Here is an 18,307-nt window from a genome sequence, read left to right as displayed (position 1 = left end):
TTTGAAGCTCTGACTTCAATGGCCGTAAAATTGAACAGCAACTGGGCAAACACAGTGCTGTTTATTTACATGGTATAATGTAAGTAAACAGTGCAAAAGTAATTCAGTGTTTTATCACAGCATGCGATAAGCCATTATCTCATGTTTTCTATGGAAGATGGTCTCAGCTGAAAAACTTGGTAACACAGTAGGCTATTAATAGGATGTAGAATGTGATTATGTTTTTTGGATTACTGCAATATGTGATTACTTTTAGGAGTTGGTAGAAAGAAACTCTATTAAATGATAATTATAGGACTGTATTAACTTTAAAGTTCTGTAATAGACCCAAACATTGGAGTTTTCATTAACTGTTCTCCACAGTTAATAAAGACATTTTTCTTTAAACTAGCAATTCCCTCTGAAAGTGGTAGCATGGTATAGAGACTATTCAGGTTTACAACAGAAAAAATAAACTTGAAATGATCATGTAAATTATTTGACTTGCAAATGGTAACACATTCTCTCCAAGAAGTTTTTTTTTTAATATGGAAGTACATAGAATTTTAACTTGTTTACTTTCCTCTCTACCATAACTTATTTAAAAAACAATCACAGAAATAGTTAAAATAACATCACTGCACTGAGGATTGTACAAAAATGAGGGAAAGATAGGATAGATTTCGCTGCACTATTCATTTCCCAAACATGAAATTATACAGCAAGATTCAATCTGTAGATATCATCTTGTTGAAATAACCTTCTGCAGCGTTGTCAGGTACAGTCACTACATTCAACTGACATCATCATTTCCATTACAAAACACTCTTATCAGGGTTAAATTTGTCATTAAATAAAATAACGAATTTGCTGCATATGGAAATGAAGGATTAATGGAATTGGCTGGAGTCAGGAACCATAATACCATTTGCCTGCAGCTGTGTTGGAGCATCTCAATTCTGACCTATGCTTCCTCTGTTGGATTATAAAATCTAATCCATTCTCAGTTTGATATGGTGACCATAAAATATCTTTTAATAAGAAACCTGGCCTCAGGGTCTCAAACAAAGAATACATTTTTATTTACTTCTCTCTAAAAATACTTCCACCAATTTTTCAAAAATTGTGTTTTACTACTTTAAAGAGAATAAACATATCCCCCCTCCACTGCATCCTTTATGAATTGCTTATGTACATACAAGTGTCAAGCACTAGGCAACAGTATTACTTTGATCCTTCAAGAATCACAGAAATTTTGTTTGGGAATTCTGATGATAATTACCCTCACTTCAGGTCTGATAGAGATACCTATGCCACAACATAACACTTCAGAGAAAGAAGTTGTTACTGAAATCATGTATCTACATTATGTTGCCTTCTGGAAATCTAGAAGAAATCCTTTGGATTCATTATTTAAACCGGTTCAACTGAGTTCTACATTTCAGAAAACAGTAAAATCTCCTTCAAACACTAAAGCTTGCTAATTTAAACCAATTTATCAGAAGCTGAAGCAGTTTTTCCCTGCACAGGAAAATACCAAATGAACATTGAATGACAATATAATATTGATTATCATTAAATAAATTGAATAAATATTTATAATGGCTGAATCTGTATTTTTTTTTTCTGTTTACCCCCCTCTGGCTCCCTCAAACCCTGACAAGTTACGTTCACTGATGTTATTATGTTAGATGATCAAATAAGTTCTGACGTTCAGCTATGCCTGGGGGCTTTTTTGTCTACAAATTTCTTGCATCCTAACATCAATCTGAGTGCAAGGCTATGCTATATTTCATGAACAGAAAATTAGCAAAGGGATCAGGACACCCATATCCCGAGATACACTCAATCTGGCTATGTTTCACAGCAGAAATCCACATATGTATTTCCTACAAAAGGTTAGCATGGCAGTGATTTTATTCCATTAGGAATCTAGTCCATGTCTCTTGTGATCCATAATTTGAAAAACTAGCAAGCAGAGAAAGGTGAACAAATACAAGCAACCTAACAATTTTCCTGCCTCAGCTAATTTTAGTTTAGCAAGTAGTTTTCTCTAAATCAATGAGATCTGCCAATTACATTTAGTGAATGTTTTTGTCAATGTTTTTTACCCTCTTCCTGGGAGATAAAATTCCAGTGGATTTTTCATGTAGGGTATTATTATGTAATTTAAAATATGTATTCAAGAAAATGAAAGTGAGTTAACGAACATTACATTATTGCATGAACATCCCTATATTTCAAGCTGTATTTTTTCTGCTTTCCTCTCTTAAATCTCTAGAAAACAGACACTCTGTCAAAGTTAACGAAAATGTTGTTACATGACATTATGCTGGCCATTAGTTTTCCTTTATAATTTCTTTGGACACTAGTATAGAGGGAATCTTCACACAAACCTCTGTTGTCTCTGAGTGTAAAATTGGGATTATGAATAATTTCAGGTGGTAAACTGAAGATAAATCTTGGTCCATTGGCCGAGTCATCCTTGTCATCAGCGCTAATTGTAATAAATTGCTGTAAAAGAAAAGGACTCTGTAAACAAACAGCTGCTGGTTACATCACATATAAACAGCATTCTGAGAAATGCCTTGAATATAAAGAATACTGAAATAGCAGAAACACCCCAAATACCTCAACAAATATATGCAATTATAAACAAAGAGCAGACTCAAAACTAGAACAGGCAGTCTTTGCTATTACATTTAACCAACACGGAATTATGGGTGGAAAAGTCTATCCCTAAGTGTACATTCTTATATACAAATATGTGCTAATGATAACTTAGTAGCCTAAATAAAATTATGCAGAAAATTCAGCAGATCAGAGGGAGTTAGCAAAATGTCCTTTCCAAAATGCTACACTAACTCCGAAAGCACAGATAATGTGTAGAGCAGTACTTCTATATGATACTAACCCCTCTTCCTGACAGATAGTTCAGGGATAGACCTGTAGGCCAAACCCTCCACGCACTGTACTGTGATTCTTCCCATAAGATGCTGAGTATTTCTCAAAAACAGGATCACAACTGGGAAGGATGCTCCCAAACAGCTTTGTTGCCCATGTGATGGTGAATACTCACAGTCAACGCCAGCCATAGTCAATGCACAAAACACACTGTCTATAACTGTTGATAGCAATTCAAAATAAAAACACAGGAAAGTGCTTTTCTGTGTGCTCTAGGCATTTTGGCTACAATTTCAGAATAAACATTCATTCACTACCACTCATTTGAGCTGCCAACACAAAACTGGGCTAACAGCCTGAAGAAATTCATGTGAAGGGAAGATGGTGGGCAGAGGCATACCTGATTGCTTCGAGCATTCTCACAGACAAATGCTTCATAGGCTGCAGCAAATTTTGGAGCGTTGTCGTTGACATCAACGACCTTAATTGCAACTGGAACTTTGGCTTCCTGGTGTTGTTTGTCTATGGGAGTAAGGAAAACCAAAATGAAACAGAAGCAGGAAATCCCCTCAAAACAAACAAAATCCCATCTGTATCCAGGTAAAAACAAAATAGGCTAAAGTATTTGTCTTCGGATTTATTGAAGTTTATCAAACTGAGACAATTAGAAGACTACAGAATTTATACCGTTAACTATGAAATATGTCAGTGAAATACTTACGGACTTCAACTGCAAAAACAGAGATATTATGCCAAGAAATTTCTTCCCTATCCAAAGCTTTTATTGTCTTGATATTGCCATCTTCTGCATTAATAATAAAATATCTTTCAAGGTCAGTGTGACGATCAATTGAATATCTAAAGAAGATTGAAAGCCAGTAATTAAATAAAAGGAGGACTTAGTAGTTTTATGCATCCAAATTAGTTCTATAATATTATTACTTTAAAGTAAGCCTAAGTAGTACACTTCTTGTTACACTGAACAACATTGTCAAAGGGATGGTACGCGTTTCTTTCAAAAGGAGATTTACCTGTCTGGTTTCTACATTTAGAAAAAAATATTACATCAGAATGTTTGTAGTAAGTGAAAATTATTGAAGTCTCTATATTAAAGCCCCAAAATATTTTTTTTAGTTTTCGTCTCTTATAAAACATGATAAAAATATCTACTGAGATATTTATACTTTCTTCTGTTTCATATTAATCATGAAGATCTTCTAAGTCTTATGATCTTTGGATTGCTCAGAATGTTAATTGATCATACCAGTTTATTAAATATTATCCATTATCTACACATTCGTACAGCTTTGTACAGCTTTATACATCTCTGGATTTCGTATCTTTACCCTGCAATTCTTTGAAATGTTAGCTACACTCACAAAACAGTTTCATAATTTAATTTACGCTGAGAACATGACAATCAAAAATAAATGACCACCCAATGTAACTGCAGAAAGTAGGTGTATGTGCTTGTGATTAGCAATTAATGCTTAACAATTACCCAACATACTGTCTAATCTACTGCATATGCTTCTATCTTTTGTGAAAAAAAAAAACCATGCTGTGATAACAGCAGAGGATATTTTATAGAAAATATAATTTAGAATAGATTCTAACCCAGATGTCCTTAAGTATACTTTAGGTAGACATAGCTATGATATGCTTTCTTAGTAATACAGGCTTTGAGAAACTAGTAGCTTATGGAACAAGACATAAAAACAACACTGTGTGGTTAAAGATATTAATATTCTGAATTATTAATATCAGTATGCTAGATCTTAATACCTTGCATAACAATTCTAAAAGCTAACACTTAGAAAGAAACAGCCTGCTCTAGTGAAGCATACCTTATAGCACTGTTTGCAGCATCAGGGTCTTTGGCATGTACTTTTCCAACCACAGTACCAGATGCTGCATTTTCTTGTACTTCAAAAATGTAACTTGGCTTTAAAAACACAGGTGGCTCATCGGCATCTTCCACTGATATCTTCACTGTTACCGTGTCCTTGAATGGCCCGTTGCTGATGAACTTGGGATCAATATGTACATTGGCTGCCTCTACCTTCAGACTGTAGGACTTTTTGGTTTCAAAATCTAAGAGCTGCAAGAAACAAGAAATGCATTACACAGGAAAACTAGAGTGTAAAAGCTACTAGAAGCAGTGCTGTCAACAAGCTTGGACTAAAATGCATGTAGTTAAAAACATAAAGAGTAAAACAGAAGGGTCTACATTCCATGTAAGGAGCAGCAAAGGAAGACACTCAAAATATCACTGCAGAGTCTTTGTCTTGCTCTTTGCTTGCTGTATCACTCAGGAAATAATTTTACTGGGAAAATTAACCTTTTCTTCATGCAGCCTTCCAGGTAGCACAAAATAACAACGGACAGGAAAGGGGTTCCCACAAAATGCCAGGCTTGGTCTATCCCAAGCTGGAAGGCGTTCCTCATAGAGATATGGATGTGGCCTGAATGGCTACTGGGTGCACCATGATATAGGACAAAGAGAAGTTAAATTATGAAGTAGTAAGGGACATGTGAAGATGAAGTGCTTTCATTTCTATGGTTCTTTCCATCCATAGATCTCATAGCACTTTAGAAAGCAGAGGTGAAATAATGCCCCATGAAGTAAGTCCCTTTGTGAGCCTGATCAAAGTCACAGCAGATCTGCATTGTCACCGACATGAAATGGCTGTATTGTCACCGACATGAAACGTTGCAGTATTAGTAGGCTCACAATGATCATGCCTAGAAATATCTGAGAAGCAGGTGCCAACCACAGTTCACAAAGAATGCTAACACCATAGACTGAATGGTGTGACAGTTGACCCACATTTTAAAATACACAAAAAAATACACTTCCAGCTCTAGAACAGATACAGTAATTGAACCACAGCATAGTTTTGACTGGAGGAGACCTCTGGGTCTCTTCCTTAGAGACTACCCCGATATGCAGGGCAGGGCTAACTTTGAAGTTAAGTTGCCCAAGCCTTCTCCTTTGAGTTTGGGTTACCTACAAGAGAGATGAATAGCTATAAAGATAGAAAGGGAAAAATAATAATGCTTAAATAATCAGTGAGATTTATGATTTATAATTTGTGATTTAAAATTAATTTAATAACATTTTTAAAGTTCACACTGATGAATTGTATGTAAAATCACCTCATAATTTTTGCTGCTTTTTGCATAGCCTGTGACTCCTTCAGAACAATATTGTGGAAAATGCACAGCTGAAGAATTCAAACTATCAGGCAGGAGGCTGTTCAGACTGAACATAAAGAAACAGTGAACGTCTGCTACTTATCAGCGCCAGGCAAAACTTCATTAACAATGAAGCTGACAGCATTGTATTTTACCATGGCTTTTTATTATGAATTCATTTGGCTTGTGCAATTAATCCACTATATAGTATTTATGTAACTTTTCTTGGTTATTTTCTCCCATTCCAATTCAGCTAATGGCAAAATGGAATATTAAGAGTTAATAGCTTTAGAAACAAATTAAGTTAGATTGTATTTACCGATATTTTAGCATAAGTGGTAATCCATTATTACCAAATATTCTATCAGAAACAAAGAACACTAGACATTAGTCAGTGTTACCTTCTTAAGCTTTACAACACCTTCCTGAGTCTCATAATCTGTTGTAATTTCAAACATATCCATGCCATCTCCATCAATGATGCTGTACGCTACTAAGCCATTTTCCCCAATGTCTGGATCTTTGGCCTTCACTCTTCCTACTTCCTCTCCTGGGACAGCTGCTTCAGACACTGACATCTGGTACACACCTGGTGGAAGAAAAAAAGGCATTTGCCTTAAGTATGCAGTCTGCTCTCCAGTTGCATATTTACTTGCTTAACTTGTAAGTTACAAATAAACACCATAATTTTTTACATTTTCAAATACCCTGAAGGAATGTTATGATATAAAGAGCTCTGAGAAGCAAGTCATCCATGAAATCTTAAAACACGTTCCTAATCTATACAAAAATTACCTCTTCACTGACGTTTTACAAAACATCTGTGTGTATCTCTCTTTAGGGTGGGATTAAAAAGAGAACCAATCATTCAGAATTCAGAAATTGTTGTGACATCAAGGTTATCATTCATATCAGAAGTGTTATTACAAAAATGGAAGAAAAATTCTCTTTCATGTGACTCATGGTATGACCTTCAACTCCATAGAATCCAGAAGTGTTTCTGTCCATTCATTCAGGAGCCACAAACTATATACAACAAATTGGATAAGACCTCTCTGCTGAGGTGGCTAAAGAATAAATCTGCTGCTTTCTATGGCTGTATTTTGGAGTATGAGCGTATAGTAGCAATGATTATCAAAATTTAAGACAACAGAGAATGCATACCAATTTGTATGGAATTCCATACCAAACAAAAAATGTCTCTCCTTCATCAAATTCTAATAGGAAAACCATCCACAAACATCCCACAGATCTGTTGCTAAACAGTTTGTTCTTTGCATATTCAGAGACAGTAGAGGAGAGCAATACTGTTCCTGGATAATTCTCCTTCCAACAGTTGTCCTTTAGGCAGCATTGATTCCAGGACCTTCCCATCCCCCTCCAGAGTCCACATAACATAACCTGGTCCTAAATGTGAATATCAATGTCAGCATTTTCTGCCACTTCATCAGCATTGATAAATTGGGGGGAAAAAAGGCATGAGAAAATAAAATAATCTAACTTATTCCCCCCCTCCATAATTGCTCTTTGTTGCTACACGAGCAGCCTAGGAACATCAGGAGGCTTACACCAGGCAGGGACTTGGCTCATTACCCATAAAGACAATTGGCACATGTCATTGAAATAGGTCATTAACTGCAGTCACAAAGAACCCAAAATGTAAGCACATAAGTCATTAAGGGTTTCAGCAATGAACAAATTTAAAAAAAAAAAAAAAGAAAAAGAAGAATTAAAAAAAATCAATCACTTGGATATTCACATAAACAGGTCAAATCCTGCTTTTGAGTTACAAAGCATTCCAAATTAAGGTTTTAAGTCAGGGGTGAATGATTAAGTAGAGTAACTGCTATTTGTCATTTCTGGTAATTTTAAATATTCTCCCAAAACTCTCAGTAAAGTGGCTTGAATTTGTAGAAAAAAATCCGTCCTTTGATGAAGTTGTTCAACAAAATACAAGTTACGAGGTTATGATTTGGAGTGAAAAGCTATGTTTGTGAAGTATGCTGACATTTTCAGGATTTAATACTTTCCTGTTGGAATAGTAAAAAATACTGACATAGATTTTTACTTTTAGGGACTGGCTATGTCATTTAAGCTCTTGCATGAAGGTCCAGGAAGCTGCAACTTTGGAAGAAGAGCTGTTAGAAAGATGGTCACATCCAAGACGTTCCAGTGCCATAGTAGGTGCTCAGAGAAGAAGCAGGGTGGGCTGGGATGGTGCATACATTGCACTCCAAAAAAACCCCCCAAAAAAACAGTGCAGAGATGAGATGCAGAACAGATGTGTGGGTCCATGAATGTATTTTCACACACCTGTGAAGACTGAACCTGTTAATGTCAGCCCTGATTAATTTTATATGTGAAAAATAAATAGCACAGGTATAAAAAGTGGCTTTATTTGACCATCAGCAATACATTTCAACCATCAATTTAAAAATTTGGTTTGTATTGCCATAGTAAATGTAAGTGTTGAGGAGTATCCAGTCTTAAATTTTGTCCTTAAGGACATTCACCATTCTCTGAGAGTGTTCATAGAAGTAAAGGATGAAGAATCAATACTTAAAATGAAAGGCTATGTGAAATAAAAAATGATGCTCACTCACTTGAAGGTCTGTCAAAGACCTGAAAGAGCATAATCAGGAGTTGTTAATAGATTGTGCAACACTTTTGTGAAGGGCCAAGAAAAGCAAGAGACTTCAAGCCTGAGAAATACAGTTGTAAAAACATAAAAGTACACCTCCTTTCCTTTGTCCATTTTCATCAAAGAACAAAGTGGATTTGTTCATTGAAAATTACTATCATAACTATGCTTGCAAATAGCTATGAACTTGGAGCACTGAGAGGCGTGACATGAGGCTCATTGAAGACGTCTTTCAAACACTGTAAATCTAACTGGAGAGCTTTCTGCTGCATGCATGCCATGTGACTACTGCATACTGCAACTCTCCCAACACAGAAGAATCTGGTCCTACACAACGCCTGAGGGGATTTTTGTTTTAACCTCCTCCTATATCCCTGCAACAATTTATTAAAGTTCTTGTGGTCTGAGCAGAGTAGTAAAAAAGTGTCTTTTACACCCACACCATAGTCATGAAAATGGGAAAGGAAGTAAACCAGCTTATCCCAGCCCTGCTGCAGTGCAGGTACATTTTCTAGTCTTTTTGACTGATTTGGTTTAACACACAAGAGACCCCTCAAAAAAATCAGCTTCATTGTCCACTGACAGAGAAGTCCAGACTATGCCTCCCTGATCATATCATAGGTATATTTCTAATATAACATGGTCCAGTAGTTTCAAAAATTAAGTGTAGGGTCAGGAATCCTTGTAATCTAACCTTGACCTTAAAAAATGTCTCAATTTGCAGCACTAATACAAGAATGCATAAACAATATTTATGTATTCACATGTGTGCTCTTATAATGCATCAGTTACTGCTTTTTGAAGTTTAGAATATGTCTGATGCTATACAAATATGGGTACTATTAGTAAATGTTAGTAAGGATTTTGTTGTCACTTACTCTGTGGGAACTTTGGTGGGTTGTCATTGACATCTGTAAGTGTAATTGTCACTTTGGTTGTCCCTGAGAGGCCTCCCATGTGTCCTCCCATATCTTTTGCCTGTATTACAACGTGATACTCTTCCTTAGCTTCTCTGTCCATATTTGGAAGGGCAGTTCGGATAATTCCTATGAATACAAGGGAAGAAAATGGCACATACAAATTTTCACAGGTTCACATCACAAAAAATTGGATATTGCATTTTTAGCTTGCATTACAACACAGCAATATTTGCAGTGAGATTTTCCTACACTGTGCATCACACTGTGCAAGAAACGTAGGCCAAAGATTCAACTCAGTTGAACACTGAATAGCCCTGGAGAATTACAGAATTACAGTTCAGCACAAAAATTGCTATTTCTATCATAACATATCACACTATAAAAGAAATAGTAACATTTTTCTAGCCTAGCGTACCCAGATGCTCTACAAAATGCCAGGGGACCAACCTGCAAAAGAGCTTAGCTAGAATCAAGACAGAATGAAGGAAGTTTGCTCAAACACAGTAGATATACCCAGCTGTAGTGCCTCAGTCAATAGATTGAGTTCGTCATTTTAATGTATTCCAGTTATGAGGTCTTACTCAAATAAACTTCTCAATAATACCTGTTTGAGCTTCCACCGAGAAGTACGGCTGACCTTCAAGAATACTGTAAACCAATTTGGCACTGTTCCCATAGGTAGGATCATCAGCATCTGAAGCTGTTACCTGAATAACTGATGTACCTAAAAATGGAAAGCAAACACAGAAGAAATACACTCAGAAGAAAACCCGTCTGTAAGAACCATGCAGAGATGCTTTTAGTCATACAGCATAACTATTTCTTAACATTTTATTTCCAGGTTTGGTAAATGAAAAAATTTATTTGGTAATTATATGTGACAAAATAGATTCATGTGATCCGAAAAGATTTGTCACCAGCTGTGATGTGGATTAATGTTCTTAGCAGTGAAGATAGAAAAGTCAGCAGTCACTCTGTACCATTACCGGTTTTTTTCCTCAGTAGTCTAAGCGTTATATTGCTTTTGTCATTAGACAGCCAAACAATAGAGTTTTGTTTTCATGTTTTCCTCAGTAAGTTTCCAAGAAATCATTCCTGTAGAAATCTCTGAGATAAACAGAAGCTCAAACAGAAGATGAAAATGGAACAGATAGTGTGGCAGTAACTCCTTAGCTTTATTACACAGCTCTGCTAAAGGAACAATCTTGATGTTTACCCCAGAGGATTCACACTCCATAAATGCCAGGGGACCCTCACCTTTCTCCTAGGAGGAAACAACCCTGTTCTAGCAACCATCTAGAGACACTTCAACCATGACAGTTAGTAGCTATGCAGGGTTTGATTTGGTCAGCATATTAGATAAATTGACTGAGTCACTGATTGAGTATGAAGTAAATTTTACTTCCCAAAATTCTAGATGATAAGAATTAAATAAAGCCAAGATGTACTGACAATACATCTTCCATAAGGCCAGGAACTGAAGTGCATTTGTGAGTACTTACCTACATTTGATCTCTCTGGCACATTGGCATGGTAGTTTTCATGAAGAAACTCAGGCGGGTTGTCATTTATATCTTGAACTTTAACAATGAATTCAGAAGGCGGTTCCAAAGGTCTGTTAGTGTTCCTGTCTACAGCCTGTGCCGTGAGAGTGTACTGAGCTCTCTCCTCCCGGTCCAGTGTCTTTGTTGCATGGATGTTCCCTGATTTATCATCAATAACAAAAATGATTCCTGCTCCTTCACCTGAGAGAATGTATTTAATGTTTCCATCTCCAGAATCAATATCTGAATGAAGCTACAAAATGAGAAACAGACATACTTTAGCAAGATGGTATGCACTTCATGTATGTATTTATGAAACAAAAAAGTTCATGAAATTACTGTAATTTCATAGTTTTCAAAGATCTTGTTTTACATCAGACAATAATCTACCCAGGCATGTGCTGTGAGCACATCTGTCCTGCATTCAGAGAAGCTGCCTGAGGAGACTCACATGCTACCACATGTAGGGTGCTATGGGGACCCAAGCTTTAAGATTTAGGGAGGGGAAAACATGAGAAGAATGTTCTAACAGGTTCTTTATTCAAATGAAGTTGGAAGGAAGAGTAATTTTTATAAAGATTTTTTTACACTTCATACCAATCATATTCTACTAGGCTGCATGTAAAAAGCTGTCAAGTGACAGATGGGATGTAACAAATGAGCCAATCAGTGATTGCCAATAAGTTTTTAATTACAACCTCTTTAATATAAAAGAAGTAACAAATGCTTACTAAACATTCTTTCTTTTGCAACAAATGCACACTTCAGTTTGATGAATGAGAGAAACATTGAGCCAAATTACAGATGTATTGATTTTATATTGACATCTACAAAGTGATTTATATTGACATCTACAAATACTAACCCTCTTTTAAACCAGAATACCCAGAATGGTACTTGCTGTCATTGATCCTGTTCTCCACTCTTTTATGCTGGACTTTAGTCAATACAGTTCTGCTGACCATTTACAAACTGGTTTTAAACGTATTTACATTCTGTTAGACAGTAACAGAATAAAAATATCAGTCCAGGATGTGTGTACATACACACACGCACACAGACATATTGCTCCCTCTATACATAACCCTCATATGTTTAATTTTACTGATAACGTGAAAATGAAAGGATTAAGAGATCCTTGTTGAGCAGGACACTTTTACTGAGCTGCTGGCTTAGACACTACATTTTTAATTACTATTTTCAAAGACCCAAGAACGATACCAGATATTCTGGAGACATATTGTTGCTGAAGTGGTTGCTGTGGTTCTTGTGTTAAGTAGCAGCTTGTGCACCTTCATTCAAAGACTGCTGAGGTCAATGGAAGAATTTGTTTCACTTAGGTAGTATTTTGCTTAGCACCTTAATTGAGCTACAATAAAACAATTCTAGGTGAATAAGTAGCTGCTGAAGAAGCAGCTAATACAGCAGAAAAACAACGGCAAGAAAAAAAGCAACTCACAAATAAGTAATATAAATTATTAATGATTAATCAATGAAAGAAAAATAAATTCTTTCTTACCCTTCCTACTAGTACAGGATCTGGTCCTGTATACTCTTCTATAACAAAGAACTGATTCCACACCCAACCTCTTTTTGAACGATGCAGAACTTGTCCTTCTTTTCCTTTTTCATGGTGACCATGAAGCGATGGCCTTGCGTGGTTCAGTTTTTCTGTAGTTACGGCGTGGCTGTAATACAGCATGCCCAGGCAGATAAGAGCGGCATGTAAACAATTGTCCTCCTTCATTTTTGGTTATTTTGTAGGCACAGGAGTATCCAAGAATCTACCCCTTCCACCTTGGAAGTCAAAAAGTTTGGGGCAACTGCAAAGATTCAGATTAAATGTTCTGCACATAGAATGCCACCACACGTTAAACACATCACTTTAATGCTCTGCAGCTTCCCAACTTAATTCCTGAAAGAAAATAAAATTGAGAAGATTGTCAGTTCTTTTATGTCTTTGAGGTGCAATAAATTTTTTATTAAGCAAAATAAAACTAGGACTACTTTGGAAAATTTCTAGATAATAAGATTAAAATTCATTAATGGTTATAAAATACTGAGTAATGGAGCATATTTGGTGTTTCATTACATGTAATTGCCACCTTGCAAAATTTGACTTGCTGGTTAGGGCACTCATTTGGAAGCCGAAAGACAGAGAATCATTCTCTCATGATCCTTCCAAATGGATTTAGCCCAAGATGCAAGGTAACTGTAGAAATACCTAATTTATATCTGAGCCCCCTTTGGAGCTTAGATATAAGCCTCAGATATAAGCCGTTAAGCCATAGGTTTAGATTTAAGATAGATACCAAGATACTTGCTTATCAAGAATGGAATATTTCTACACATGCCTTGAAAAAGGCCTTTTCAACATATTCTCATGCTGAAAAAAAAAAAACTGCCTATGTTTTTCTAGGCAGGAGCAGTGGCTGACAACTCTGGGGACCTACATTTTGGATTTAGACCCTTGAAGTAGCCCTTCTACATCTCTCTGAGGATCAAGATGTCAAAGCAGAGAAGCAGCATTGATTGCCAACTCTGCTGTCTTTGTGCTGGTGACAATAAATGTCATAAACCAATAAAAACACATTCAGATACTTTTGACAATATAACAATTGATTTGGCTATTTATTCCTAACTTCCCTGTGATTTAAATTATCAGAATTATATTGATTTCTTACTTTCTAATAATTCTTAAAACACTAGGTCAGAATTAATATTTGAAGCAAAAATTGCATAATACAGTGCAATCTGAACTAAGGTCTATACCTCCAGCAGCTAACAATCCATCATAAAGGTCACTTTGACTTATTCCTGGGGTTTCCAACATATTTTCCTTCAATCTTTTCAGAATAGCCAATTTTTACAAGGTCCCTACAATATCTGTTTCAGCTTTCAGTGTAATTCACTTTAGTCTTTTGCAAGACACTAATAAAACACTCAATGTTATATACATACAGGCGTATATATAAATATATGTTACCATCTTCTTTAAAACAATTATTTTTTATGAGAAATGAGATCTTACACATAGTATTTGTAGCAGACAAAATGTGAACATAGGGAAAAGCTTGAACCTAGATTGCATTCTATAACTCCAGCAACAGATAAACCTCTCAATAGTGCCAAATTCACTCATCTTGGGATGTTTTTCTCAAATCCTGAGCAGTCATGCCCTCCCATCCACATCCCTTTGCACAGTTACACAGAAATACATACCTAAAATTCACAGACAGGGTTTTATAAAGAAGTAATTCATAAATAAGGAATGAAATATTTGGTTTTAATTCCTAAAGAAAGCTATTTTGTTTACTGTTTACCTAGACAGCCATGCATTTTTAAACCCACTGTGAAAAAAAATGTAAGTAAACTGCTTACATTAATAGATTTTGGACATGTTTGAAAATTAAACTTGATGATAATTATTCTTCATTAACATCACATAATGATCTCAACAATGAAAATAAGTATACAAATATGACCATTATTCCCAAACTTTTCAATAATGTTATGTAAACCAGTGAACACTTTATAAAGATGCTTAACAACAATGGAAGAGCCGAGCTCATACATACGCTGCTTATTATCAGCTATTCAAGTGTGAAGTGCCGGAAACAAAACATTAATCACACATCCATGCTTAATGTACTAATAAGGATTTAAAGCAAAAATTGTTTGCTACCTTCTGTTTCATCCTCTGCATATACATGTATAGAGAGGAAGCAATAAGACTATATGTCTGCAAGATAAAGAAAACTATTATCTCTCATCCACCACTTCAGCTAAAAAAAAAAAATCACTAAGGCTGTTTATGGTAATTGCTTCTGTTTTGAGTTATAATGTGAAAGGACTCCATGCTAGCAACACCAAGTTGGCTCCTTAGTAAGTCACCTACTGCTAGATAGGCTGCAATTAAAGCTAGAGCTGCAGGCAATAACGTCTCCCTGGCCTCTGCGTGCCCCCCTCGCCTTCTTCCTTCCTGAAGTTCATGCTCTCTGTTCAGTTACATAGTGGTTGCCACAGCAGTAAGCCCTCTGACTCCTACCAGCATAAGAAACGCTAATAGAATAAATCAACAAGGTTCCACTGAAGTCTATGAAATTACTTAAACTCAAAACAGCTACAGTTTGGCTTTTTAGAAACTACTTTTTTCTTAAAAGGCAAGGTGCACAAGATGCTCTTAAGTTAAAGCCAATATAAACTTCATTAAAAAAACCCAATATAATTAACAAGAAAGAAGTATTATTTTCTCCTTTTTTCCCAAACAACCTATTTAAAACCTTTAAAATATTTTAATGCTAGCTCAGCTGTTGTAAGCCTACATTTTCCCATTTGTTCAAGCAGAAAATATGGAAAAAAGAGCTAAAGAATTTATAAAGCAATTCCTTTTCTCTTGTGGAAAAAATACCGCATAATCCTGTAAGCATGGAATACAGATCTGAGGATGGCAAATGCTGCAGCTGACGGGACTGCTGCACTGGTGAGTGTCCGCAAATTCTCTGTGTGCAGCACTTTATCCAGCCACTGCACACCACTACACAGGTAGTGAGATGTCAGTATCATTTGCTGTGAAAGTTTATCATTTTTTTTAAAAAAAAAACACAGTCTTGGAGATATCATAGAATCATAGACTAGTTTGTGTTGGAAGGGACCATGGAGGTCATCTAGTCCAACCCCCCTGCAGTAAGCAGGGACATATCCTCAACATTATTGCTATCTCTGCACATAGATTATATTCCTCAACTACAGCAAAGCAAATCTCAGTAAAGCAGTTGACCAGACTGCAACATCCTGATTTTTTACAGTGTTGTTTATAACTGCACAACATGTAATTTTGAAATCCTAAGTTTTCCTAAGAAATCTGTAAAAAAATCTGCTTCCCACTTCCCTAAACATAGTGGATCCCAGGTTTGAACTAAGATGGACTTTTTCTCAAAAGGAAGAATTCCATTAATGTATTTTTACTGCATACAAACAAATGTTGGCAATTTTGGTACTGAATAATAGCTCTATCAGGAGTAAAGTGAAAACAAGAGTTAAGCAGCCACCAAAAAAGATCAAATCACATCAGAGAGGCACATGAATGCAATGAGATTCCCAAATGCTGCCCATGTAAGTTGATCAGTCGAGGTATGCAGGACTGAGAAGTGTTAAAACAATATCTGGTCCACGCTCTGAAAAACAACATACACAAACAACATACACAAAATGTAATAGAAGATTTCCCTAAATAATTGTGAAAACATGCCTTCAGGGCACTTCTAGCTTCATAGATAATATGTCTATGTTTTGTACTTGCATTTGCTACTTAGTTCCGGAAATGAAAAGCTACTAAGTTTAAATTTTAACATAGAAAAAGTCTGTTCTTGCACTGTTAGAAAATAAAATCCATCAACATTTCTAAAGGAAATATGCTATTCAACTAATCAAGAACACATCTGTCATAAACTTGAAAAATGATATAACCATGTCCACAGACTATGGCACGGAGTAGACCCAGGATTTTGACTGCTCCACAACACAACAACTGCCCTTAGCAAGGGATTGGAACCACAGGATCTCTAAGGTCCCTTCCAATCCAAACCATTCTATGGTTCTATGAACTTCACTATCCTCGTGCACCCTCGCACTGAGAGATAGCAAAGTGCAGAGGCTCAGCATGCAGCACAGCAGTCGAGAGGAGGTGTTATGGGGTTATCCCTACTCTAATGGGCTAATCTAAAAAGTCAGTCTGCTCTACAAAACCTCATGCACAAATTTCAGTGACTGTTTACAGATTACTAATAGACAAAAATAAAGAGGAAGCAAAGTTTATTTTAATGACAAGACCAGTCACGGAAGTGGAGTCTAGCCAATTTTAAATTTCTTTAGTTATATTTGTAGCAAAAATAATCCCAAACATTCATGCTGACTTCCTGTGTGCTATTAAATGACCATATGCCAAATTATAATAGACTAAACAATTTTACTGATTTGTCTAGGCCATAACTTCTGAATGATACATTAAAGTAGCAATTGTTCTCAGGACTACACTTGGCAGAAAGCAGTCAAGACGACAGTGTAGCGATATAATAATGGATGATTATGTTCTGAAATGTTTTGCAAAAGTATCAAGTAAATATAGCAAACTCCCTGTCTGAATGAGATTTTAGCTGTAATTAGAAGTAGCTGAAAAGATGAATGATTTATTTTACAATAATTTTATCATCAGACAAGGAAATGAATGGTTTTTTAATGACAGAATAAATATTGGATCATATTAGTTCTGGAGTTAAGAGTGCCTGAGTTTTGGGCATAAGGATGGAGCAGCTGGCTGAGCCCCCCACAGCCCACAGAGGCAGGGAGGGACCTGCAACACACCCAGCTTTGCAGGAGCCTCTCCTCTGCTTAATCAGGCACAGAAAGCTAACAAGAACCTGGGAATTTTTGTGCTTTTGGGATAGGGCTGTTTTGAGCAGCCTCAAGGCTCATACTCCATGGTTTAACTTAAATGGTTAGCTGGGAGACTTTCTTCCTTGAAGAATGCTGTTCTGCATTATCAGACCAATCTTTGAGTAGTTTTTAGCTTAGACTCCCTGTACAATATACTTGCAGAAAGGAAGGCATTTCATTTACATGAAATAATGTTATGCAACATATTTTAAGAACTCCTATACAGCCTATCTAGTTTGCATTACACATATGGCAAAGCCAGTTCTTAAAATAAATCATTTAGTCCTGAAAATCAGTGAGATTCTAGGTACCTTAAATCTGGACAAAACAAGAATTAGGATTATTGCATTTTTCCACTGGAACTAGAGTATTTGTCCTTGATAGAGTTACTTATATGACATGCAGAACTGAGAAAGGTGCAACTCTAGTGCATCATCATTTGCAAGGTCTACTGTAAATGGAACGAGCTGAACTGGAGGATGAGACAATATCGGCTTTTTCAACTTTCAGCTGCACCACAGCAGTTAAGGGCTTTATGCATATTTTTCCAGTTAGGAAATCATCCCATTAGGAGATGGATTTTTGCTTCCTCAGATAAGTCCTTCTCCCAGAGCAGCATTGGGACATATAGCTCAATTCATAGACCAGCAGAGTTCCCTCACTAAGTGCCAGGACCACAGCCCATA

The 18,307-nt window shown here is 36.2% G+C and overlaps 1 protein-coding gene across 1 annotated transcript in view; it reads right to left on the bottom strand.

The window, feature by feature from the left end:
- The window catches only part of CDH11 (cadherin 11, type 2, OB-cadherin (osteoblast)), a 37,763-nt gene that overhangs the window by 7,860 nt on the left and 11,596 nt on the right, over positions 1–18,307 (bottom strand). The window contains exons 2-10 of the mRNA XM_010082989.1: positions 12,706–13,101; positions 11,145–11,439; positions 10,247–10,366; positions 9,601–9,768; positions 6,483–6,670; positions 4,731–4,984; positions 3,605–3,741; positions 3,284–3,405; positions 2,376–2,493 (exon numbers count right to left, since the gene is read on the bottom strand). Coding sequence (XP_010081291.1) covers positions 2,376–2,493; positions 3,284–3,405; positions 3,605–3,741; positions 4,731–4,984; positions 6,483–6,670; positions 9,601–9,768; positions 10,247–10,366; positions 11,145–11,439; positions 12,706–12,933 — 1,630 coding nt within the window. The 5' untranslated portion in view covers positions 12,934–13,101. The remainder of the gene's footprint in view (positions 1–2,375; positions 2,494–3,283; positions 3,406–3,604; positions 3,742–4,730; positions 4,985–6,482; positions 6,671–9,600; positions 9,769–10,246; positions 10,367–11,144; positions 11,440–12,705; positions 13,102–18,307) is intronic.

Source organism: Pterocles gutturalis, unplaced genomic scaffold (assembly GCF_000699245.1).
Source record: "Pterocles gutturalis isolate BGI_N339 unplaced genomic scaffold, ASM69924v1 scaffold13020, whole genome shotgun sequence".
Classification (NCBI taxonomy): domain Eukaryota; kingdom Metazoa; phylum Chordata; class Aves; order Pterocliformes; family Pteroclidae; genus Pterocles; species Pterocles gutturalis.
The sequence above is the reverse complement of the archived record's forward strand: the minus strand, read 5'-3'. Positions and strand labels throughout refer to the sequence as shown.